Source organism: Hypanus sabinus, chromosome 4 (assembly GCF_030144855.1).
Source record: "Hypanus sabinus isolate sHypSab1 chromosome 4, sHypSab1.hap1, whole genome shotgun sequence".
NCBI lineage: Eukaryota > Metazoa > Chordata > Chondrichthyes > Myliobatiformes > Dasyatidae > Hypanus > Hypanus sabinus.
In genome coordinates this window covers 159,069,645-159,094,052 of record NC_082709.1, presented here as the reverse complement: position 1 = coordinate 159,094,052, position 24,408 = coordinate 159,069,645, and the positions used below count along the sequence as shown (strand labels likewise).

General features: G+C 38.8%; 1 protein-coding gene across 4 annotated transcripts in view; it reads left to right on the top strand.

The window, feature by feature from the left end:
• Positions 1 to 16,993, top strand: part of cep97 (centrosomal protein 97) — a 92,080-nt gene extending 75,087 nt beyond the window's left edge. For all 4 annotated transcript variants that reach the window (XM_059968554.1, XM_059968556.1, XM_059968552.1 and 1 more), the window contains exons 9-11: positions 1,506 to 2,277; positions 6,242 to 6,317; positions 14,834 to 16,993. In XM_059968554.1, the coding sequence (XP_059824537.1) occupies positions 1,506 to 2,277; positions 6,242 to 6,317; positions 14,834 to 15,469 (1,484 nt within the window). In that variant the 3' untranslated portion in view covers positions 15,470 to 16,993. The remainder of the gene's footprint in view (positions 1 to 1,505; positions 2,278 to 6,241; positions 6,318 to 14,833) is intronic.
• Positions 16,994 to 24,408: the final 7,415 nt, after the last annotated feature.

Sequence of the window (24,408 nt, the reverse complement as noted above, 5' to 3'; positions counted from 1 at the left end):
GTTCCTTCTGTGTTCTTGTAGAAATCCATACAGTTATATTGAACTGAGTTGACTTTATTTCTTACATCCTTCACATACATGAGGAATAAAAATCTTACGTTACATCTCCATCTAAATGTACAATCACAGTAATTTAAAATCATTTATTATAAATAAAACAGTCAATGCAACATAGAAATATACTCCAATCAGTTTGATGGCCTAGTGGAAGAAGCTGTCCTGGAGCCTGTTGGTCCTGGCTTTTATGCTGTGGTACCATTTCCTAGATGGTAGCAGCAGGAATAGATTGTGGTTGGGGTGACTTGGGTCCCCAATGATCCTTTGGGCCCTTTTTTCACACCAGTCTTTGTAAATGTCCTGAATCATGGGAAGTTCACAACTACAGATGCACTGGGCTGTCTGCACCACTCTCTGCAGAGTACTGCGATTAAGGGAGGTATAGTTCCCATACCAGGCAGTGATGAAGCCAGTCAGGATGCTCTCAATTGTGCCCCTATAGAAAAGATTTGGGGGCCCATACCAAACTTTCTCAACCATCTGAGGTGCTGTTGTGCCTTTTTCACCATACAGCTGGTGTGTATGGACCACTCTCCGCCATTCAATAAGATCATGGCTGATCTGGTCATGGACCATCTCTACCTACCTGCCTTTTCCCTTTAACTTTTAATTCCCCTACTATGCAAAAATCTATCCATCCTTGTCTTAAATATATTTACTGAGGTAGCCTCCTCTGCTTCATTGGGCAGAGAATTCCACAGATTTGCTACTCTCTGGGAAAAGTAGTTCCTCTTCATCTTCATCCTAAGTCTACTCCCTCGAATCTTGAGGCTGTGTCCCATAGTTCTAGTCTTATCTACTAGTGGAAACAACTTTCCTGCCTCTATCTTATCTATCCCTTTCATAATTTTATATGTTTCTATAATATCTTCTCTTATTCTTCTGAGGCATCCAAAGTTCAATGTTAAATGCAATATAGCTAATGGATAACATAACACAGTTATGTTTGGGCTGAAATAATTATTTTTATTTCCTGATATCCAGTTAAAGGAACTTCTAATTTGTTTCCTAATTATGATAGCAGGCTTCTGTCAGTGATGAAGAGGTGATGTTATTGCATGAAATTACTGATAGGTAGATCTTGGTATCATCAGTTTACATGCAAAAGCTGATCCTGTTTCTAAGGGTGCTTGTAGATGAAAAAGATGATATGACAAAGCTAATTCTTTGAGCACTCCTTGGAAATGACCATGCAAGAATGGAAAGAGAAAATACTGCTTGAGAAATACCTCAATGTAGGCTTATAGAATTGGATACTAATCTTGCCAAGATTATAGTGAACTAAAAGGAAGATTTGATTGTAATCTTATTTAGTCAAATATGTGTAAATTATACAGCTTGTAAGCTGTGGTGATATCCTTTTATATTTGAGACTTGGCCTCACAGGCACAAAAGGGGAAAAAAGTAACAGACATGCATACATGTAACATTATTTTGTTCTGTTTTAGAACCTGTAATTCGCATTAACTCATGGGTTGCAGTGGGTGGCCATGGACAGCAACACAAAGCAATTAAGCAAGTCTCACCAATTCCTGGAGAGGCTTCAAGATGCTGTCATGGTGAGCTCTTCTTGGAGGATATACAGACTGATGAAGATAAATTGAACAGCAGTCTTCTGTCTTCTGAATCCACGTTTATGCCCGTGACTACTGCAATGTCACCTCTTTCACCTTCCCATGATTTGAGGCTTCCTACAGATGGTCTTACTCCCAGTGATACCTCAGCACCACTGCATTTGGAAACTGGAGATGACCATGAAGATAGTGATGACCAAAAACATCTGAAGGCAGCAAGGACAGAAGATCATGAATCATGGGTGGGAAGATCTTGCGAGAGAAGCAAAGTAGAGAGTGGCAAGATGTTACTTGCATCCAGTCCAATGCAATCTTCTGTGACCTTCACTTTAAGTGAAAGCGAAAACCCAATGTCAGTTGAATTAACAAAGGAGCAACGTTTTCCAGACAACAAATTGTCAAGTCAGGTGCAAGTGGAAACCATGCAGGAGATGATAGAAGAGGACACAAAGCCAAATAAATCTGATATGTCTAAAGCAACTGAGGCAACCCCAGATTATATGAATAAAGCAGCTGTAAGGATTCAAGCATGCTGGCGTGGATTCTACACTAGGAACTGGAATCCACGAGCAAAGGAAATACGTTGTGAAATCCGACTACGTAGGATGCAAGAACATGTGGAATACTTAACTGAAGAAGTATTCAGGTGAAGTATAAGGGAGGGAAACTTTCTACATTTTTTTTTTTGAAAATACACAAAATTCACTCATTATATGCATTGTATTAAGTGGAAATCCAAAGCCATTTGTCAATCCACTAACCAAATAATTCTCTCGTATCATTTTCTCTTCTGTTTTGTAATACTACAACGTGAGTAAATCCAAGTAACAATCTCTATTTACTACAGTTAATTCAATTAAGTCAAAATAACCAGGTGTTCAAACTAATCCAAATTTTCCACCAATTTTTATGACTAGTGGAGTGAGTAGTAGTTTTAGTATTGAAAGTCAAATAAGTGAATTTAAGCAAATTTGCCAATCCTGTTTTTTAAAAAAAAAAAAGCAAGGAATAAAATGGCAAACAAATAAAAGTGGTAAGCAAGAGTCCAGATACAATATAATGCATTATCTGTGATGTAACTCTGAGCTTTAAAAGGGAATACCACTGTAAGATAAAGTGTCTTGCATCTCTCAAACAAGCCTCAAAATACATGGATTAAAAGCTCTATACTGACTGTATTTCCATGAACATGCATTCAGCTGGTTCATTTGACGTGAACAAATGTTGATGTTTCTTGCTTTTGCCTGTTTCACAAGTTCTTATATATAATATCTTAAACATGCAAGTTCCAGACCTAAATAGTGGCCTAACTATTTGAGTATTACATTAATACTGCAACTGTAGATAAATTACAAATTTCAAGCAGTAACTGTTGCTCCATTTTTTTTTAAAGAAGTAGTAGGAGTAAGCCAGCTGAACTGTTGAGCCTGCTCCACCATGCAGTAAGACCATGACTGATTTGACAATGGGATCAACTCCACCTACCTGCCTTGTCTCCAGAACTCTGCTATGCAAAAATCTATCTAACTTTGTCTTGAAAATATTTAATGAGGTAGCCTCCATTGTTTCCCTGGACAGGGGAATCCACAGATTCACCACTCTTTGGGAAAAGCAGTTCCCCCTCATCTCAGTCATAAATCTATTCCCCCGAATTTTGAAGCTGTGTCCCATAGCCTCTTAACCAGTGGAAACGGCTTTCCTGTCTCCATCTCATCAAATCCTTTCATAAATTTATGTTTCTATAAGATCCCCTCCCAGTCTTCTGAATTCTAGCAATTATAGTCCCAGATGACTTAATCTCTCCTCATAGGTTATCCCCCTCATCTCCAGAATCAAACTCCTAAAGCTCCTCCGCACTGCATCCAAAGCCAATATGTCTCTCCCCAATTAAGGAAATGAGAACTGCACACAGTACTCCAGTTGCAGCCCCCCTCCCCCCACCAGTACTCTGCAGGATAACCTTCCTGCTCTTAAATTCCATCCCTCTAGCACTGAAGTCCAACATTCCAATAGCCTTCTTGGTAACCTATTGCACCTGGAAACCAACCTTTTATGATACCAATCCCAAGTCCCTCTGCACAACAGAATGCTGCAATCTTTCACCATTTAATTAATAATCTGATTTTTTTTCCTTCCAAAGTGGATGACCTCTCATTTACCAATATTGAAATCCATCTGCCAAAGCTTGCTAACTCACAACCTATCTATAATCTCACTGCAGACTCTTCATATTATCTGCAGAATTTGCTATTCCACTCCATTTAGTGTCATCAACAAATGTAGATTGTTGATTACTGATACCCAGTCCTCTCTTCCAAATCATTAATGTTTATTATGAACAGCTGTGGGCCCCTCACTCCCCTCACCACTGACTGCCAACCAGAGGAGCACCCATTTCTCCTTCACTTTGTATTGGTTTATCAATCTTATATCCATGCTAATACAGTACTCCCAACCCCTTGCATCCTTTTGCAGCACCTTGGTGAATGCCTTCTGGAAATCCAAGTATACAACATCCATCTGTTCATCTTAATCCATGGTGCTCATTATATCCCCAAATAAGTCCAGTATTTTTGTCAGACAGGACCTGACCTTCATGAATTCATGCCTTTTCTGCTTGATGGAACCATTTCTATACATTATTTCATCCTTAATGAAAGCTTAAAGCATTTACCCACTACAGATGTTAAGCTAGGTGATCTATAAAAACATCAAAGGACATTTATTATCAAAGTATGTATGCGGTGTACAACCCTGAGATTCGTCTTCCTGCAGACAGCTATGAGGTAAACACCATGGAGACCGCTCAAAGAAAAACATCACACACACACACAAAAAAAACCAACAAATCACGCAAGTGGCAAAGAAATGAGTGAATAACACATATAATATTGAACATCAGAGGCCTTGAAATAGTCTAGGAATGTTCAGTTTATTTCAGTTCAATTTAGTGCTAACCCTAATATGTTGACTGTAGATCGCATAGCCAGTCTGCCCCAATCAAAATCGTGCAGAATAGCAATTTAAAAAAAAAGGAGTGATCAGAAACGCATATAACATGAACTTGCAGAGCTCTCTAAAAATTAGTCCAATCCACAAACTGAAAATTAAGCCTTGCCCAAGACCCAAGATTCCTGGCAGCAGCGAGGGAGAGGGAGACTGGTCAAACACAGGCAGATGGCACTGAACACCTGTCTGCCTTCTGCTCTCATCCTTGTTGATTTCAATCTTGCATGATGCTTTAATCAGTGAGTTGGTTGAGAATTGGAACCTTTTGTGGATTCACACTCTGCCATTAGGCTGAACACTCTGTTGTCAGTCTTGCTCTCAACCATGCCAAATTCCCTTGGAGACAGCAAAAGCACTAGTGGGCCCAAAAACACATGATTAAAATCTATGTCCCAATTGCACATAGATTAGTAGTATATTTAAAAGAAGTAGTTGGTCGTTTCATGAACTGTCTGCAGTACATTGCCATTTGTTGCTGGCCCCATCTTGCCAGCCTTTCCCTCTATCCCTTTTTAAACAGAATTTTGATAAGTTATCACAAATATATCTGCTATAACTTCCGCCATTTCTTTCAGTCCCCTGGCATGCATTCCATCAGGATCAGAAGACTTTTGTACCTTTAGGCTCATTAGTTTGCTCATCTCTACCTCTTTAGTAACAGTGATTGTATCAACGTCCTTGCCTCTTATTTTGTCCTATCCATAACACTTGTCTTTGGCATGTTAAGATATGTCCTCCACCATGAAGACCAATACAAAATAGTAGTTCAAGGTCTATATTAATTTCTCTTTCTCATCTTACAAGAGGCCTATGTTCACTTTAGAGACCCTTTTCCACTTTATATAATTATATTTTTTTTACGATCTGTTTTATATATTTTGTGCTAGTTTACTATTTTCCCTTTCATTTTTATTGCTTGCTTAGTGCTCTATTTCTCCTTTTCAGGTTTTCCCTATCCTCCTGTTTTCCAATACTTGTATATAGGAAGAGGTCTGCTTTAAAAAGAAAGACCAAGATGACACTTAATCACAGAAAGGTTTTACTTAATTGTTCCCCTGAAGTAATACACCGAAGTATTAACAATTCTTAATGATTAATTGTTATCTACTAAAAATCTTTGTTCAGAGTAGGCTAGGAACCAAAGCACTTAAGTCCTTTAATACTTTCTTAGTGCTCATGTTTGTCCACTATAGTTGGTATATTTTATTAATCTCCTGTTTGGTCATGAGGTAGAAAACTAAACATGTCAGAGTCATATTTTCCTGCAATGATCCCACCAGGTCAATGTCAGCTCTTCTAAAACCTGTCTCATTATTTCACTTATTTCCCCGGAACCTGTTCTGCCACATGCCTATTAACTCACTCTGATTTTTGTACTACTTTTCTTAGGGATGGTTAACAGTAATCATTTAACCATTAATCTTTGGTGGAGGTGGAAATACTAGATGCATTTAACAAATATATAGATAATACACTTAAGGAGCCAGGATGGGCAGGGTTGTAGACCAAGTGCTGTAAAATGATTAGGCTGGATGGCTATTTTTTAATTGCCAGAATGGCTCCTCGTGTCCTCATTTTTTAATCTTTATTTCTCTATGTAGATGGAGGAAAGAGTGTGAACAAGAGCGTATTCAAAGAATGGTACAAGAAGAAGCTGTAAAGTTCTTATGGAACGAGGTAACTACTTTTATTGCATATGGTCCAATTATCTAGACTAAAAATTTACTTAACACTAAAATTCCAACGTTCATAGTGTTATATACACTCAGTGGCCACTTTAGTAGATACAGGAGTGGAACCCAGCATTGTCTTCTCCTACTGCAGCTCATCCATTTCAAGGTTTAATGTATTGTGCATTCAGAGATGCTCTTCTGCACAAATTATTGTAACACATGGTTATTTGAGTTACTGTCATCTTCCTGTCAGTTTAACCCAGTCTGGCCATTCTCCTCTGACCTCTAAATAAAATAAAATTGATTTTGTGTTCATACTTTTCCAAGCTGGAATTTATTCAGGATATTCCATGGTCCGTCATCTATATTTCACTAAGAGTAGGTTTTAAAGCACTCTTTATAAAAGACTATTATAGAACATAGAAAACATACAGCACAATACATGCCTTTGGCCCACAAAGCTGTGCCTAGCATGTCCGTACCTTAGAGCTACCTAGGCTTTACCCATAGCCCTCTATTTTTCTAAGCTCCATATAGCCATCCAGGAGTCTCTTAAAAGATCCTATCGTTTCTGCCTCCACCACTGCTGCCAGCAGCCCATTCCACACACTCACCACTCTGTGTTTTTATATTAAAAAAATAAAAATAATAATAATAAACAAACAAACAACTTACCCCTGACATCTCCTCTGTACCTACTTCCAAGCACCTTAAAACTATGTTCTCTCATGTTAGCCATTTCAGCCCTGGGGAAAAGCCTCTGACTATCCACATGATCAATGCCTCTCATTATCTTGTACACCTCTATCAGGTCACCTCTCATCCTCCGCCACTCAAAGGAGAAAAGTAGAGTTCAATCAACCAATTCTCATAAGGCATGCTCCCCAATTATTTTTAAATATTTTTATTTCATTTAATTATTTTTATAAAAGACTATTATTAAGACTAACGCTTTTTATTAAAACTCTATTTTATAAAAGTATAAAATAAAACTCAGAAGATATGGAATTATCCACTGAAGCCAGATGTTTTTGCAGGAGACATTCCAATTATTGAATTGTTTAAAATGTCTCTGAACATTAGACTTTAAAATCTGATATGATTCGCCAATGTCAGAGGTTCTGGCTAGATTATTGTTTGCTGTCAATGTGGTACGGATACTCTAGAGCAGGTGGGCAGGGTTGTAGACCAAGTGCTGTAAAGTGAGATTAGGCTGGATGGCTGGTTGTCATCTTTATCTATCCTGATAGTTTGGGCAGGGATATTCTGAAATTATGTCTCTGTATCTGGCTCTGGTAAGTGCAAGTTTGGTTGGGGAGGGAAACAACAACTGATGTTTCTAGCTTTTGGGTCTCGTCAAATGTGTTCCTACCAAGTAGTTTTGGATGTGGGCTCAAAGATTCACTTTACTGTCAAAATATGCATATTCAATATAACTCTGATAATCATCTTCTCCAGATAGCCATGAAATACAGACATCAACACCCACGCTACACGAAAAAGAAATAAAACTTGCAAATCCCATAATCTCCACTCCCTCCCTCGCACAAAAACTAACCGCTTGCTCACGTGGAAAATGGCAGCTAAAACATCAAAAACTCGAACCTTCAACCCTTTCCTTTGCAAAAAAGGTAACAATAACATCAAATTCTCAAACCCTACCTTGCAAAAAAAAAAGGTGACAATGGCATCAAACCCCCAACCCATTCTCTGACACACAAAAAACTAACAGATTGCCCACACAGAAAACACGAACAAAAACATTGACCCCAAATCCCCAACACTTCCCTCACTCATAAAGTAATATGTCGCTCGCTTACCAATCAGTAATAAGAAAGATAACACGGAAACTGAAGGAGACCAATATACAGTGCCTATAGAAAGTATTCCCACCCCCAGCAGTTTTTATGTTTTATTGTTTCACAATATTGAACCATAGTGGATTTTGTTACGTCCGTAGCCCCCTCCTTTGTGAGAATTGCAAGGTCATCATTAGGTTGGGTCAAGGGGCCCAGGAAAGGAGAATGGGATGTGCAAAATGCCTCGTTTCCCCGGCGATGTAAAGCTACAGGACATGGCCATTGTCTCCGGAAGACCAAGTTGTGTATTGAGTACTGTACTATTCATTGAAGCCCCTCAGGGGATGACCAGAGTGGGCTGGTGGATGGATTGCATCATCCCAATCTGATTGACATCTGAGACCCCGTGAGGAAGTATTAAAGAGGGTCTGGGGAACAACCCCTTCAGACACACCAGAAGAAACGTTAAGCGACAACTTAACAGCAGGAAGTCATCTGAAGGAAGCCACGTGCGTTCGATTCCGTGGCTGGAATTGGTGGCTGGGACCATGGGAAAACAGCTTTTAGCTAACAACGGGGAAGCCCGCTCCCCTGACTCAACGGATCGGCATCTTAAAAGACCTGGGGCAAGTTTAAACTGCATCACTTTTAAACCCAACAACGCTGCAGCTTGGACGAACTGATAGTGACTGTTATCTTTCCATCGGACAATACATTAACCCCTAGACAACGACTGAGCTATTTCTTATTGGTTATTATTATACCCGCGCTTAGATTTAGTATTGACGACGTATATTATCTGTATGTTTGCATTAATCTTATTTTTGTGCCCTTTATCAATAAATACTTAAAAATAGTACCATCAGACTTCAACGGACCTCTCTATCTTTGCTGGTAAGTGATCCAGTTATGGGAATTCGTAACAACTTAATATGGCTTTTTTGATACTAATCAACAGAAAAAGACTCTTGTGTCAAAGTGAAAACAGATCTCTACAAAGCGATCTAAATTAATTAAAAATATAAAACAAAATAATTGATTACTTAAGTATTTACCCCTTTGAGTCAGTATTTAGTAGATGCAACTTTAGCAGCATTTCTAGCCTTGAGTCTGTGTGGATAGGTCTCTATCAGCTTTGCACATCTGGCCACTACAGTTTTTCCCCATTCTTCTTTACAAAAGTGCTCAAGCTCTGTCAGATTGTCTAGGGATTGTGAGTGAACAGCCCTTTTCATGTTCAGCTACAAATTCTCAATCGGTTTGAGATCTAGTCTCTGGACTTGGCCATTCTAGGACACTTAACTTGTTTTTTTTAAAACCATTCCTGTGTAGCTTTGTCTTTATGCTTGGGGTCATTGTGTTGCTGGAAAACAAATCTTTTCCCAATTTGCAGTTCTCTTGCAGACTGCATCAGGTTTTCCTCCAGGATTTCCTGGTATTTTGCTGCATTCATTTTGTCCTCTACCTTCGCAAGCCTTTCAGGATCTGCTGCAGTGAAGCATCCCCACTGCATGATGCAGCCACCATCAGGCTTCACGATGGGATGGTGAGTTTGACATACGCCAAACATAGTGTTTAGTCTAATGGCCAAAAAGCTCAGTTTTGGTTTCATCAGACCATAGAACCTTCTTCCAGCTGACCTCAAATTCTCCTACATGCCTTCTGGCAAACTCTAACTGAGATTTCATGCGAGTCTTTTTCAACAGTGGCTTTCTCTTTGCCACTCTCCCATAAAGCTGTGACTGGTGAAGCACCTGGCAATGGTCGTATGCGCAATCTTACCCATCTCAGCCACTGAAGCTTGTAACTCCTCCAGAGTTGTCAAAGGTCTCTTGGTGGCCTCCCTCACTAGTCCCCTTCTTGCACGGTCACTCAGTTTTTGAGGATGGCCTGCTCTAGGCAGATTTACAGCTGTGCCATATTCTTTCCTTTCTTGATGATTGATTTAACTGTGCTCAAAGGGATATTCAGTGACTTGGAAATTTGCTTGTATCCATCTCCTGACTTGTGCTTTTCAATAACTTTTTCATGGAGTGCTCAGTGTTCTTTTGCCTTCATGGTGTAGTTTTTGCCAGGATACTGACTCACCAGCAGTTAGACTTTCCAGCTACAGTTGTATTTTTTCTATAATCAATTGATACACCTTGATCTTCATAGGTCACTTGAAACATAGGTAATCTCTATTTAACTAATTATGTGAAGTTTTAAACCAATTAGCTGCACCAGTGATGATTTGGTGTGTCTATTAAAGGGGGTGAATACTTGTGCAATCAAGTATTTTGTGTTTTTATATTTGTTTTTAATTCAGATCAGGTTGTAGAGATTTATTTTCACTTTGACACAAAAAAGTCTTTTTCTGTTGATCAGGGAAAAAAAAGCGCCAAATCAAATCCAGTGTGATTCAGTGTTGTAAAATAATAAACCACGAAAGCTTTCAAGGACGGCAAATCCTTTTTATAGGCACTATAAACTACAGTCCAATAATCACGTCAAACTCAGTATTTCAAAAATATCTTCCCATCAGCATCAGGGAGAGCAGCAGCACACACTCAATCCTTCCATGAAGAGTGACCATCACACTGGGTCCAAACACTGCTGTGGCCTCCATGGAGAGCGATCATGTCTATTCATAAAATAGCTGTCAAATTGACATTAAGTTGTAATAATGGTCAAGTTCAGATTTTATACTTGTCCTTTAATTTGCATTCAATTGGAATATCAGGCCATGACAGTCTTGTAAATATTTTTTGTCCATGTTGTTAAAAGTACTAAAAAGACCTGTGCTAATCAATTGGCTGGAGCGTTTATGGACATCTTTGACCTCTTGATTCAGTAGTCTGAGGTACCCACTTAATTCAAGCAGGCTTCAGTCTTACAAGGGGAAGGTGGTAACCTGCCTCAATGACTCGTTCAGTTAGGCTTTCTTCCACTGTGATGGAATGATTTGAGAGGTATGTCATGCAGCGTATCCACTTCTGCCTTAGGAGTGATCTGGATCCACTCAAATTTGCCTATCATCACAACTGGTCAACAGCTCTGGAATACCTGAACAATGAAGATGCATCTATCCAATGCTCCTCATTGAATCCGGCTCAGCATTCTCCTCGAATCTCATCACTGAGCTCTAAGATTTTGTCCTTGATACCTCCATGTGCAACTGAATCCTTAATTTCCTCACTTACAGACCACAGTCAGTATGGATTGGCAACAACATCTCCACAGATGCACCACAATGCTGTGTGCTTACCCCACTGCTCTATTTGCTTAATCACTATGATTGTGTGGCTAAGTACAGCTCTCATGTGATATTTAAGTTTACTAACAGTACTACTGTTGGCAGAATCAAAAGTGGTGATGAATCGGCATATAGTAGGGAGGTTAAAAATCTGGTCAAATGGTAGCACAACAACAACTTCTGTCAATATCACCAAAACCAAAGAGCTGATTATCGACAACAGGAAGAAGAAGCCAAGGTCCCTGAGCCATTCCTCATTAGGGGATTGGAGGTGGATACTTCAAAGTTCAAAATAAAATGTATTATCAGAGTACATACATGTCACCACATACAACCCTGAGATCCTTTTTCCTTCAGGCATACTTGGCAAATCTATAAAACAGTAACTGTAAATAAGATCAATGAACAAGATGCAAATGTAAATAAGTAGCAATAAGTAATGAACATGAAATAACAATATGAAGAGTCCTTAAAGTGAGACCATTGGGCGTGGGAACATCAGAAATAGAATGTGTGTAGTTATCCTCCTTTGTTCAAGAGCCTGGTGGTTGAGGGGTGGTAACTGTTCTTGAACCTGTTGATGTGAGTCCTGAGCATCTGTACCTTTTACCTGATAGCAGCAGCAAGAAAAGGGCATAGCCTGGGTGGTGAGGAACTTTGATGATGGATGCTGCTTTTCTACGACAACATTTCATGTAAAAGTGCTCAGTGGTTGGGAGGGCTTTATCTGTGATATACTGGACCAAATCCATGACATTTTGTAGGATTTTCCACTGAAGGGAACTGGTGTTACCATACCAGGCCATAATGTAGCCTAGTCAGCACACTTTCCACCACATATATATGAAAGTTTGCCAAGGTTTTTGATGGCATGCCTAATCTCCACAAACTCTTGAAGAAGTAGAGGTGTTGATGTGCCTTCTTTGTAATTGCATTTATATGATAGGTCTAGGACAGGTCCTATAAGATAGTGACACCCAAGAATTTAAAGTTACTGACCTCTCCACCTCCAATCCTCCAATCATTACTGGCTCATGGACCTCTGGTTTTCCTCCTTTGAAGTCTACAGTCTGTTCCTTAGTCTTATTGACATTGAGAGGTTGTTGTTATTACACTGCTCAGCCAAATTTTCAGTCTCCCCTCCTGTATGCTGATTCATTACTATTGAAATAGGCCCACAACAGTGGTGTCATCAGCAAACCTGAGTTTGGTTTTGGAAATGTACTTAGCCACACCACGATAAGTGTAAAGTGAATATAGCAGGGGGTAAACATACATCCCTGCGGTGCCCCTGCACTGATGGAGATTGTGGAAGAGGTGTTTTGTCAACCCGAACTGACTGAGGTCTGTAAGTGAGAAAATTCAGGATCCAATTGTACAAGAAGGTATTGAGGCCCAGATCTTGGAGTTTACTGTTTAGTTTTGAGAGTATGATGGTATTAAATGTTGAGCTGTAATGGATAAAGAGCATCTTGATATATGCATCTTTGCTGTCCAGATATTCCAGGGTTGAATGAAGAGCTAACAAAATGGACTAACACAGCTAACACTGTGGACTTGTTGCTTTGGTAGGAAAATTGGAGCGGATCCAAGTCACCATTCAGACAGGAGCTGATATGCTTCAATACCAGCACCTCAAAACACTTCATCATTGTAGATGTAAGAGTTTCAGTAACTTTAAATTTCTTGATGTTGTCATATCAGAGGATCTATCCTGGGACCATAAATGCCATCACAAAGTTTAGGTAGATTCAGCCTGTCTCTTAAAACTTTGACAAAATTCTTCTGATGCACAGTGAAGGGTATCCTGACTGATTGCATCATGGAAACACCAATGCCCAGGAACAGAAACGTCTAAAGAGAGTGGTGGATACAGTCTAGTCTATTACAGACAAAGCTCTCCCCACCACTGAGGACATCTACAAAGGGCACTGCCACAAGTAAACAGCATCCATCATCAAGGGCTCCCACCATCTTGTCCATGCTCTCACTAACAACCTCAGGAAGGAGGCACAGGAACCTTAGGTTCCACACCATCAGATCTAGGAACAGTTATTGCCTTACAACTGTTAGTCAGTTGAAAATGCCTGTAAATGAATCACAAGGTAATATATGATGACATGTACATACTTGGATAATAAATTTACTCTGACTTTGAAGCAAAATGTAATGTTTTTCTATAGCTGATTGTCCACCATAGGTCTCATTTATGTCTATACCAACTAGACAATGTTTGTATAGTAAAGCTACCTGATTGGTCTCCATCTGTTTGTCTTCAAATCAGTCCTGTAGATTGAAGCCTGCTTACTTGGTAGCATCAGTGGAGAGAAAAGTAAACATTTATGTGAATCACCTCTGAGTAGAACTAAAAATGTGGAAAGGGGAGAGATTTCAGATTGCACAGAACAGTGGGAAGGAGAAGAGAAATCAAAATGTAAGATTTCTAATAGAAATGAGGGCCAGGCCACGTACTGCTGATGCTCGATAAAAGTGATGATAAACATACGTTAGCTTGTAAATAGAGGAGACAAATTATACTAAAACAGGAGATGGGAAATGTGAAATACAAGATAAAAATTGCCATTTATCTGGAAAATATTGAATCCTGACAGCTGTAAGGATTATTGGAGGATAAGGTGCTGTTCCTTGGCTTGTGTTGAGCCAGATCAAGAGAGAAGAGAGCAGTGGTATGCTGTAAAGTTACCTAGTATATTAGTTTGTGATTCATTTCACTCAATGTACTATTTAAATTATTGTTTTCTGCTAAAGAAAAGAACCACCTTCCAATCAACAGATAGTATCCAAGGTCAAGAGTGAATCTGAGCAGTGAATATGTTACACAATGCTGTACCGCCATGTCGTATGAGCAGAGATTAAGCAGACTATATCTGTATGCCATGGAGTCTAGAAGAAAGAGGTGATCTCATTGAAACTTACAGAAATATTATGAGGATTGACAAAAAAATGTGGAATTACTGGCTAAGGATATCTAGAATCAAAGGTCACCATCTCAGAATAAGAGATTTAACATGAAGAGCATATATGAGGATTCTTTTTAATATCCAGAATGATGTATCAAAACAGTTGAAGGTTGTGATTTATGTATTAAGGGAAACAGTGTATTTGATTACTGCACAAAAGTGTTCCTGGGGTAAAGACCTGCTAGAATCATTGATTGGTAGAGAAGGCATGAGAGGCTGATAAAGTTTATCCAAGAAAATTGAGATCAATGGACTAATGGATGGATGAGTATTTGTATCACTGCCTAATGCCTTACTAAAGACTGAACAAAGGATATGTTGGCAGGCCCAAAAGAATTGTGACATTTCAGTACTGGACTGCAAACTATCAACAACTTCAAATATTATTGCTTTATAACTTTAAAAATGTAAGTACATTGATATCATAAATGTAATATGTTTTAATACATTATTCTTGAATCTTCTTAAATTTAATCCTACATGTTCTTGTCTTCTTTTACTGCAGGTTCGGAGCCTCCAGGAGTGGCGATTATCAATGATCCAGAAACAAAATGAAGTTCTACACCCTGACACAAAGGACCCCATTTTTCTGCAACCTAAGTTTGTTCATCCTCCTATATGCACACCCTTAAATAATCATAAAAGCCTTTCGTCCAGACAAAATACTAGCTTGGAGATTTCAGTGCAAGAATTTCCTGACTCAGGATTTCAGTCTTCAGACATCACCCACAATTGTCTTCAAGATTCTCTGAATTCTTGTCAGAGTTCCTCAGATGGGAGCACAAGCACAGTTTTAGAAGCCAACTCTGAATTTAAAAAAATAGACAATGAACGTTTAATAAATGGTCCTGCAGAGCCAACCAGTCTAGATTCCATAGACACAAAATGGAATCAGGAGAACTCCCATAATGAACAGGACAGCAGCCTTATACAGCAATATCTCAATTCTGTAAGGCAGCTGGAGGCTGCTGAAGAGGAATCAAATTGTAGTGGGAGAACAGAATACAGTAGTAGGATTGATCATGATTCCCTCAGTGGTGCCTCGGTTGAAGTGTCTGAAGATGACTGCACAGAAATTCCAGATTACCTCTGCCAAACAGAGGAATGTGTCAGTGATGGACAAGATCAAGACCATAAGTGAATCTCTAAGCAGCATCAATTTGATATAAATAACTTAATCCATGACCATTTTACAGTAATGCTAATAAGCCCGTATTTAAGTGAAAGCAATACTAAGAAGGTCTAAATTTGTCTAAGGTGCTGGAAAAATATTGGATTCAATACCTGTTCTTCCAAAGAAATTGTGCAAGTAAAATGTAATTATGCTAATTAATGTGTTAATTTATTTAGTTTCTCCTGTCAGCATTTCAACTAGGATTGAATTGCATACTGTGTACAGTTCCAGTTATTCTCTGATTGTTATTCTGATGAGGATGTTTTACGTTATAGTTTGGTCCAGTTATCCATGACACTTGGTTCATGATACTTGGTATAAGTAGGTCTACATCTTCCTTTCAACATGATGGTATGACTGAGATAATTAAATTTCTGCATCTTATTCAGAAGGTGTGAAATTTTATTGTGTTCAATGGCAAAAATCTGAAGCTGTTATCAAGAAAGCTTTCTTATTTATTTTTATGTATAGTGTGGATTAGGATGATAATTTGATCTTAAATGTGCAGGTCTATTTGTTATTGACCTATATTTAAGTTTAAGACTGAAGAAAGTGTTTCTTGTGTCCCTTTATTTGATTTTTATTTTGTAAGCAAAAATGAAATGACAAATATATATGGTAATATCAGAACAAAATTGATAAATGCATTATTATCTGTCTCCTTGCTGTTTATTTAAGGTTATGGAAAATAACTGAACACTAAAGTGCATGTAAGTTTGCTCAGAAAAATATACATTTTACAATAGCAATTAAAAAAAAAACCAATCCAGACTATTCTCAATGTTTGATTTTAATTATATTTATGGTTTTTCTGATTATCAGTGGCAATTCTTACTGTCAAATGTGCAAAATAAATACTTTTTAACCCTTCCATTTTCTTGCTTCTAAATGAAACAGATCTAATCAGGAAAATTAAGTGATTTGAATGCAACCTTAATCAATACTAATATTGACAATGGTGATATGAGTAACGATATAATGAGGAAGAAAGTTACTAACTATACAAGGATGGGGAAGATGTTAAGTGAATCCTCCAAATGTATAAAATGTATAACACTGTGGAATGTGCAAAGGTTACTTATAAGTTAGGAATCATGAAGTATTCCAAATCTTACATGTGAAAGTACTGGGTCCTTTTATAGGTCTAACCCAAAGAGGATTGCATCCAAGACAAGATTAGATAAAAAGCACAACATTCTGGATTGTACAAAAGTGAAAATCCAAATTATTTCTTCTTACCTACTTAACAATGTGATCATTGAATTCTGAAAGTTCTTTCTCTCAAGTTGGCATTTTTGTAACATTAAAATTACCATTTTTTTTCCCCCTTTTCAAAATTTGCATAAACTGTAATACCTTGTATACAATAGTGTTTTCTTTTGTGCATTAAATAATCATTCCAAATGGTTTGCTTCATTGATCAAATTATCATTGATCCTGTAAGTTGTTGAATTTTAGATGTATAATAATAAATCTTTATCCTGATGGGCAATGTCATGTTTTGCGTATACCTTTGTTTCTTTCTGACACTATGTGAACAGGTAACTGATCTAATTACTGTCTGCTGGAATTATATGATCTAGTCTAAATACAGCAGAACCTGTGCAAACTTCAAAGTATTAAAACACTTAAGAATTTTACAGATTAATTTTTGATCATACCTTGGTTCCAGAAATAGGTTTGCGATATGAATAAACCACACCCAGAAATTTTAATCTGCCAGGTGTGGAGGGCCTTCTTGTCAGTAATGTCTCAGATGCTACCAGTATAGTCTGACCCATAGTAGAGTATTCAAATGTGCTTGATGAAGTCTTGATGGTCAGTAATCACCCATCCCCTAATTCACACTAAATAACCACTGACTATTTGAATTCTTCCAAAACTAATGACATTTCAGACAGCTTTTAAGAGTCTTATGTTCTTCTAAAAAAAATCAAGGTTCCTAATAAACAGCTTCAAACTAAATTGAAACATTCTAAAAGAACGAACATACCTTTTCCTTGTGATTTTTAAAAAAAATTCCAATTGAAGTCTGTGCTCCAATGATGCATTCAGACTTGGAAATTTCCTGGCAAAATTTCTCCACGAAACTACCAACATTTGGCAGCAAGGCCATATCCCTGACTTTTGTTAACTGCTTAAAGAAATCTCCCCTGTTCCTGCATCTTCAGGTAGCAGATGTGGTAATGAAAAATAGTGTAAATGCTGAAGATTGAAATTAAAACTGAAGTCATGTAAACAATACAAGAAACAGAAATGTACATTTGGTTTGGATAGATGTGTGTTTCATCAGAATTGCCCAGAAGCCATTACATTCCATTAAATTGGTGCCCTCTATATAATCCATATTTTTCTCTGAATGTAATAATTTTTCATCAAATTCCAGTGAGATGATTTGTCAATTTAATTATTTTCTATTTTAAAAAATTTAGTTTTTCAGACTGATAGATTCTTTCTGATCTCTTTATGGCAATAAAGCAACAATTTGACACTCAGCCTAATTGATCTCTTCAGTGGCTGAAGTAATGTGCCCAAATACATTTTTTTTTTCTCTCAGAAGAGACTACTTAATACAATTTCTTCAGGATTTCAATTTGAAAATCTTGAGGAGTTTTAATTAAAGATGAGCAATTTTCTTGGGGTCTTTGGTACACTGTTATCTTCAGCATTTTCAATGCAGATTCTAGCAATTACTCATGTTAATTTTTTAGCAATTAAAATAATAAACTTGAATTATGATGATTTGTAATTCTGTTTCTATATGGTTACACCAAATTCATCTGGTGATACTCAAGTAGTTTATCAGCAAATATATAATCAGGTATTTCCTTAAACTCCAAGATAAATAGTTCAGCTTAACTACTGGGCGCAGTCCTGGGTGCCACCGAGGGTGAAAAGAGAGATGGCTCCTAGGCTGATACTTCATTGAGATTTTGTGATTTGTTTATCAGTCCCATGTTGTTCCAATAACTATGATGAGGAATAAGTTATTTCATATTGTTTGAAACTAGTGCCTCAGAAATCTTTGAGATGTTTGCAGTCTCCCCTTCTGTGAAGATTGATGCAAAGCATTGATCTAACATACTCCCATCGCATTGTTTGTTTTTTTTTATTCCCCAGTCTTGCTCTCCAGGGGTCCTACATTTACCATAACTGCCCTTTTCCTTTCAACACATCAATAAAGGCCCTTGCTGTTTGTGTTGATGTTAGTTGCCTGCTTTCTCTCATAGTCAATATACTCCTTTCTTATCAACTTTTTAGTCTCCTGCTGCTGACTCTTGTAAAATTCACAGTCCTCTGGTGTTCTAGTCTATCATTTAATACTTTCTTAGCCTCATTTGTTTTTCATGGATGGTTCATCTTTCTCCTGGGATCCCCCTTTCTCACTGGAATAAATTTCTGTTGCGTGATGAATTAGCTGTTTAAATAACTGTCTCTGCTCATGTGTTGACCTCTTCCCTGGTCTAACAAGTTCACTCTGAGCAATTCCCGGCCCTCTACTCCTTTTGTTAGGGAAACTAACTATTTAGATTAGACAAATAAATGTGAACTCTGAGAAGACCGGGATTAAATCCATTTTACTTACAAGATATATCACGGGGAGTCTGCTTCACAATCGGGCATCCTGGTAGTGGAAAGTTCCTTCTTTTATACGGTACAGAAATGGAGTGTTTGTAATTTAAGTATTAAACCACAGAGAAAAAACTTGAAGCAAATAGTTACATCCGTAGCACAAGGTATTTTTAATCATAGAACAGACAGTAACTAAGCTATATGAATGTTCCTCTTTTCTGCACTTTGGATTGCATTTAGATTTCAAAATATTGTCTGTTGTAAGCCTAAGCTAGGACAAAAGTTCATCAGGACAAAAGTTCATCAGGCTACAAAGTTCAAATAAAAAAGTGCAAGTTAGCAACCTGGTTCATTAACCCTTTTGCTGACCTTTTGACTAGCTCATCTGGACTGATTTTATAACCATATAACAATTACAGCACAGAAATAGCCATCTCAGCCCTTCTAGTCCATGCCAAACACTTACTCTCACCTAGTCCCACCGACCTGCACTCAACCCATAACCCACCATTCCTTTCCTGTCCATATACCTATCCAATTTTACTTTAAATGACAATATCAAACCTGCCTCTACCACTTCTACTGGAAGCTTGTTCCACACAGCTACCACTCTGGTAAAGAAGTTTCCCCTTGTGTTACCCCTAAACTTTTGCTGCTTAACTGTCAACTCATGTCCTCTTGTTTGAATCTCCCCTACTCTCAATGGAAAAAGCCTATCATAGTTTTAAATACCTCTATCAAGTCCCCCCCTCAACCTTCTACGCTCCAAAGAATAAAGATTTAATTTGTTCAACCTTTCTCTGTAACTTAGGTGCTGAAACCCAGGTAACATATCTAGTAAATTTCCTCTGTACTGTACTCTCTATTTTGTTGACATCTTTCCTATAATTCAGTGACCAGAACTGCACACAATACTCCAAATTTGGCCTCACCAATGCCTTGAACAAATTTAACATTACTCAATGCTCTGATTTATAAAGGCCAACATACCAAAAGCTTTCTTCACTACCCTATCCACAAGATTCCATCTTCAGGGAACTATGCACCATTATTCCTAGATCACTCTGTTCTACTGCATTCTGCAATGCCCTACCATTTACCATGTATGTCCTATTTTGATTAGTCCTCTGTTGATTAGTCTTACCAAAATGTAGCACCTCACACTTATCAGCATTAAACTCCATCTGCCATCGCTCAGCCCACTCTTCTAACTGGCCTAAATCTCTCTGCAAACTTTGAAAACCTACTTCATTATCCACAACGCCACCTATCTTAGTACCATCTGCATACTTACTAATCCAATTTACCACTCCATCATCCAGATCATTAATGTATATGACAAACAACATTGGACCCAGTACAGATCCCTGAGGCACACCACTAGTCATTGGCCTCCAACCTGACAAACAGTTATCCATCACTACTCTCTGGCATCTCCCATCCAGCCACTGTTGAATCCATTTTACTACTTCAATATTAATACCTAATGATTGAACCTTCCAAACTAACCTTCCGTGTGGAACCTTGTCAAAGGCCTTACTGAAGTCCATATAGACAACATCTACTGCTTTACCCTTGTCGACTTTTCCTAGTAACCGGAACCACAATATCTTTTATTAATTCCAGCTCATTACATATGACCAAATATATAAATAGACTGTTTCCCATGTAGGTTCTAAGAAACAATCCCTAACACACTCCACAAATTCTTCTTCCATGGTACCATTGCGAATTTGTTCAGATCAATCAATATGAAAATCAAAATCAATAGTTTAAGCTCCCTTCGTATGTGCTTTTGATGTTTCCTCATTTATGCTTTGTACCTTTCAGAAGCAACATGCTGGGGACCTTTCCTCAACCAATATTTATTTCCACCCAAACTGATTCTCTGTATCTCTCACTGCTCACCAGATTTTAATTTCCTTTATTGCCACAGCTACATCAGCTTAAAAAATGATACATTTTGTGGAAAAAAATATAAGGAAGGAAGAATATAAAGGTTACCATTATTGTGTGTGTGCTGTCTTTAAGACAGTTATTTAGTTTATAATATTTTCGCTTAGTAATTCATTCAATAGTATTTTCTAGTTAGAATTAGGAGTGTTTAAAGTATATTCATTGCATGTAAAATATATCGGCATGCGATGACGTCACATCCGGTTTCGCCGCGTCTTGTGGGAAAGTACCGGTTTGAAATTAGTGCGAGGGTGGGGGCTTTCCACGAGGCTCACCTGAGCAGAAGTTGTTTGCAGGCATGAGAAATCACAGTGAGAGCAACGCTGTGTTAATAGATAATCGATATATTGAACTAAGATGTTAATGCCGATCCTGTTAGAAGTAACGACGGTAGATAATGTTTATGCTTTCGTTAGTTAAAGAGTCGCGGATAGTTTGCATGGAAGTGTATTTAAAGTATTCAATGGAGCAGGTAAACTCTCCCTGTATACTGCACCTTAGTGTAATGTAGTTATAGTCACCTTTGCAAGTATTTACACTTGAAATGTGATATTAAGGAAGGAACAAATACTGTATCAATCTTGTATTGTTTTATCAACAGTTTTCACCGTATGTTAATGTGAAGAGTGAACAGTAAATGGTTAATCTTACTGCGATCTGGTTTGCATTGGCTGTGGTTTATCCGGACGTTAAATTCGGCGTTCGTTACACCCGAAGGAGAACGTTACAGTGTGCATTCAGGAACTGAGAAATTTGGATCTACACTCAGTGGCCACTTTATTAGGTATACCTTGTAGTTGCAAATATCTAATCAGCTAATCATGTGGCTGCAACTCAATGGATAAAAGCATGCAGACATGGTCAAGAGCTTCAGTTGTTGTTAAGAACAAATTTCGGAATGGGAACGAAATGTGATCTAAGTGGCTTTGAGATGGAATGGTTGTCAGTGCCCAACAGGGTGATTTGAATATCTCAGAGACTGCTGATCTCCTGGAATTTCATACAAGGCACTCTCTGGAGTTTACAGAGGATGATGTGAATAACAAAAACCATCTGGTGAGTGGCAGTTCTGTGGGCAAAAATGCCTTGTTAATGAGAGAGGTCAGAGGAGAATGACCAGCCTGGTTCAAACTGACAAGAATGTGGCAGTAACTCAAATAACCATGTGTTACAACTCTTGAAGAGTGTCACTGAAAGCACAACACAACAAACTTTGAAGTGGATGGGCTACAGCAGCAGAAGACCACACTAAGTTTATCTCTTGTATCTAATAAAGTGGCCAAAGAGTGATGTATACAATTGTTTGAAGATAGCAGGACAAGTTGAGAAAAAGGTATGGTTAAAAATGTACCTGCTCTGGCTTTTAAAGAATACAAACCACGTTATGATGTAACCTTTTAGGGCAACAAAAAACTCAGTTGGATATTCATATCTCTGGATGATCCTATAATTTCAGGCTCTGAGGCTCACATCTGGGCATCTGTCAATACTGAATCCACCAAAGATGTCTGGTGCAGATGGCCAGGCACTAAAGATCTATATAGACATATTTAACTTCTTTTGTGGCCTGAAGTTCCCACTTGCTTCACAAAGGCATCTATTCTACAGGTGCCCAGGAAGAACATGATGACCTGTCTCAATGACTATCCTCTGGTAGCACTTACATCAATTATAAAGAATAGAAACACTATGTCAACTATAAAGATTAAAAATGTTTAGCCTCATTTGTCACAAGTACATCTAAATATGCTGTGAAATGCTTTGTTTGCATCAACAAGCAACATGCGGGGATGTGCTGGAGGTAGTCTGATTCTGCCACCAACATAGCATGCCCAGAACTTACCAGCACCAACACGCACATCTTTAGACTGTGGGAGGAAACTGTAGCACCCATAGGAAACCCAGGTGGTCACGGGGATAATGTATAAACTTCCTACAGATAGTAATGCGAATCGAATGCCGATCAGTGATTGCTGGCACTGTAAAGTGGCTGAGCTAACAGCTATGCTACTGTATAATCTTGGTGATTGGTTGTGGTTTCTCATTGTTATTGGTGCTGGATATACAAACTCCTTGCAGACAGCACAGAATTAAGCCTGGGTTGTGGGCGTAATACTCTCTGTTAGGCCACTGTGCCAGAGCACTTTCTATCATGCCGCCCCATGATGAAATGCTTCAAGAGGCTCGTCATAGGCATGATATCAGCTCCTCCTCAGAAATGACCTGGATCCAGTTCTATTTCCCTATTGTCACGTACCCCATGACAGGGTTAAAGAACCAGCAGAAATGGAAATCACTTTGGAGTCTGGTATTACTATGAACTAATAGTGTTTATTAGTAACTTAGCAATACAGTAATATAAATGCAAATATATTGAAGAGGTTAGCAATTATGTGTGTGTGTGTGTGTAAATAGGAATAAAACTAGGCTCTTTCAAACCTAGGTGTAAATGGATGATGAAGAGAGTTCAAATAAGTTTGTGGTATGTAGTTGAATAGCGGCGGCAGGCGGGAGGAGGGAGGAGGGAGGAGGAGGAGGAGGAGGAGGAGGAGGGGGGGAGGAGGAGGAGGAGGGAGGAGGAGGAGGAGGAGGAGGAGGAGGAGGAGGGAGGAGGAGGAGGGGGGAGGAGGAGGAGGGGGGGAGGAGGAGGAGGGGGGAGGGAGGAGGAGGAGGAGGAGGGAGGAGGAGGAGGAGGAGGGAGGAGGAGGAGGAGGAGGAGGAGGAGGAGGAGGAGGAGGAGGAGGAGGAGGAGGAGGAGGAGGAGGAGGAGGAGGAGGAGGAGGAAGAAGAAGAAGAATATATATATATATATTTTTATATGAGCTGGTGCCGTTGATCTTCCCGTTGTCTTCTGAAGTTCTGTTGTGGTCACTGACTATGACCTAGAATGTACGACCATTCTTCAGTGGTGAAATTATTACCCAGGTGAGGATGGACATACAAATAATTCCTCACCGGTCGCACCTTTTCACACTGTGAGCCACTGATCGATTTTCCTGAATCGATCCTCCAAAACCCCACCTTCTTGTGGGTGAAACAAAGCTCGTTCAGTGTCCGAACCTGTGTGTCTTCTGCTGTGTCTGTCTGTGTAACCGTGGACCTGGCTTTATCTCTCCATGTTGGACACCAACTGTCCATCAACCTGCTCCGCCCTTTTATCTCTCCATGTTGGACACCAGCTGTCCATCAACCTGCTCCGCTCTGCTCTCTCTGCAGGAACTTTAACAAGCAGGCAAGTGACCTTGGGGGAAAGGTAAACATGCTGGCAGAGAAACCATAACATCAATCTTTCGAGCAGCTTCTGTCTCTCTCTCACTGCGCTGGATGCCTCCCTCTCTCTCTCTCTTAATAGCAGCACAGTTCATAGGGTCTACTCT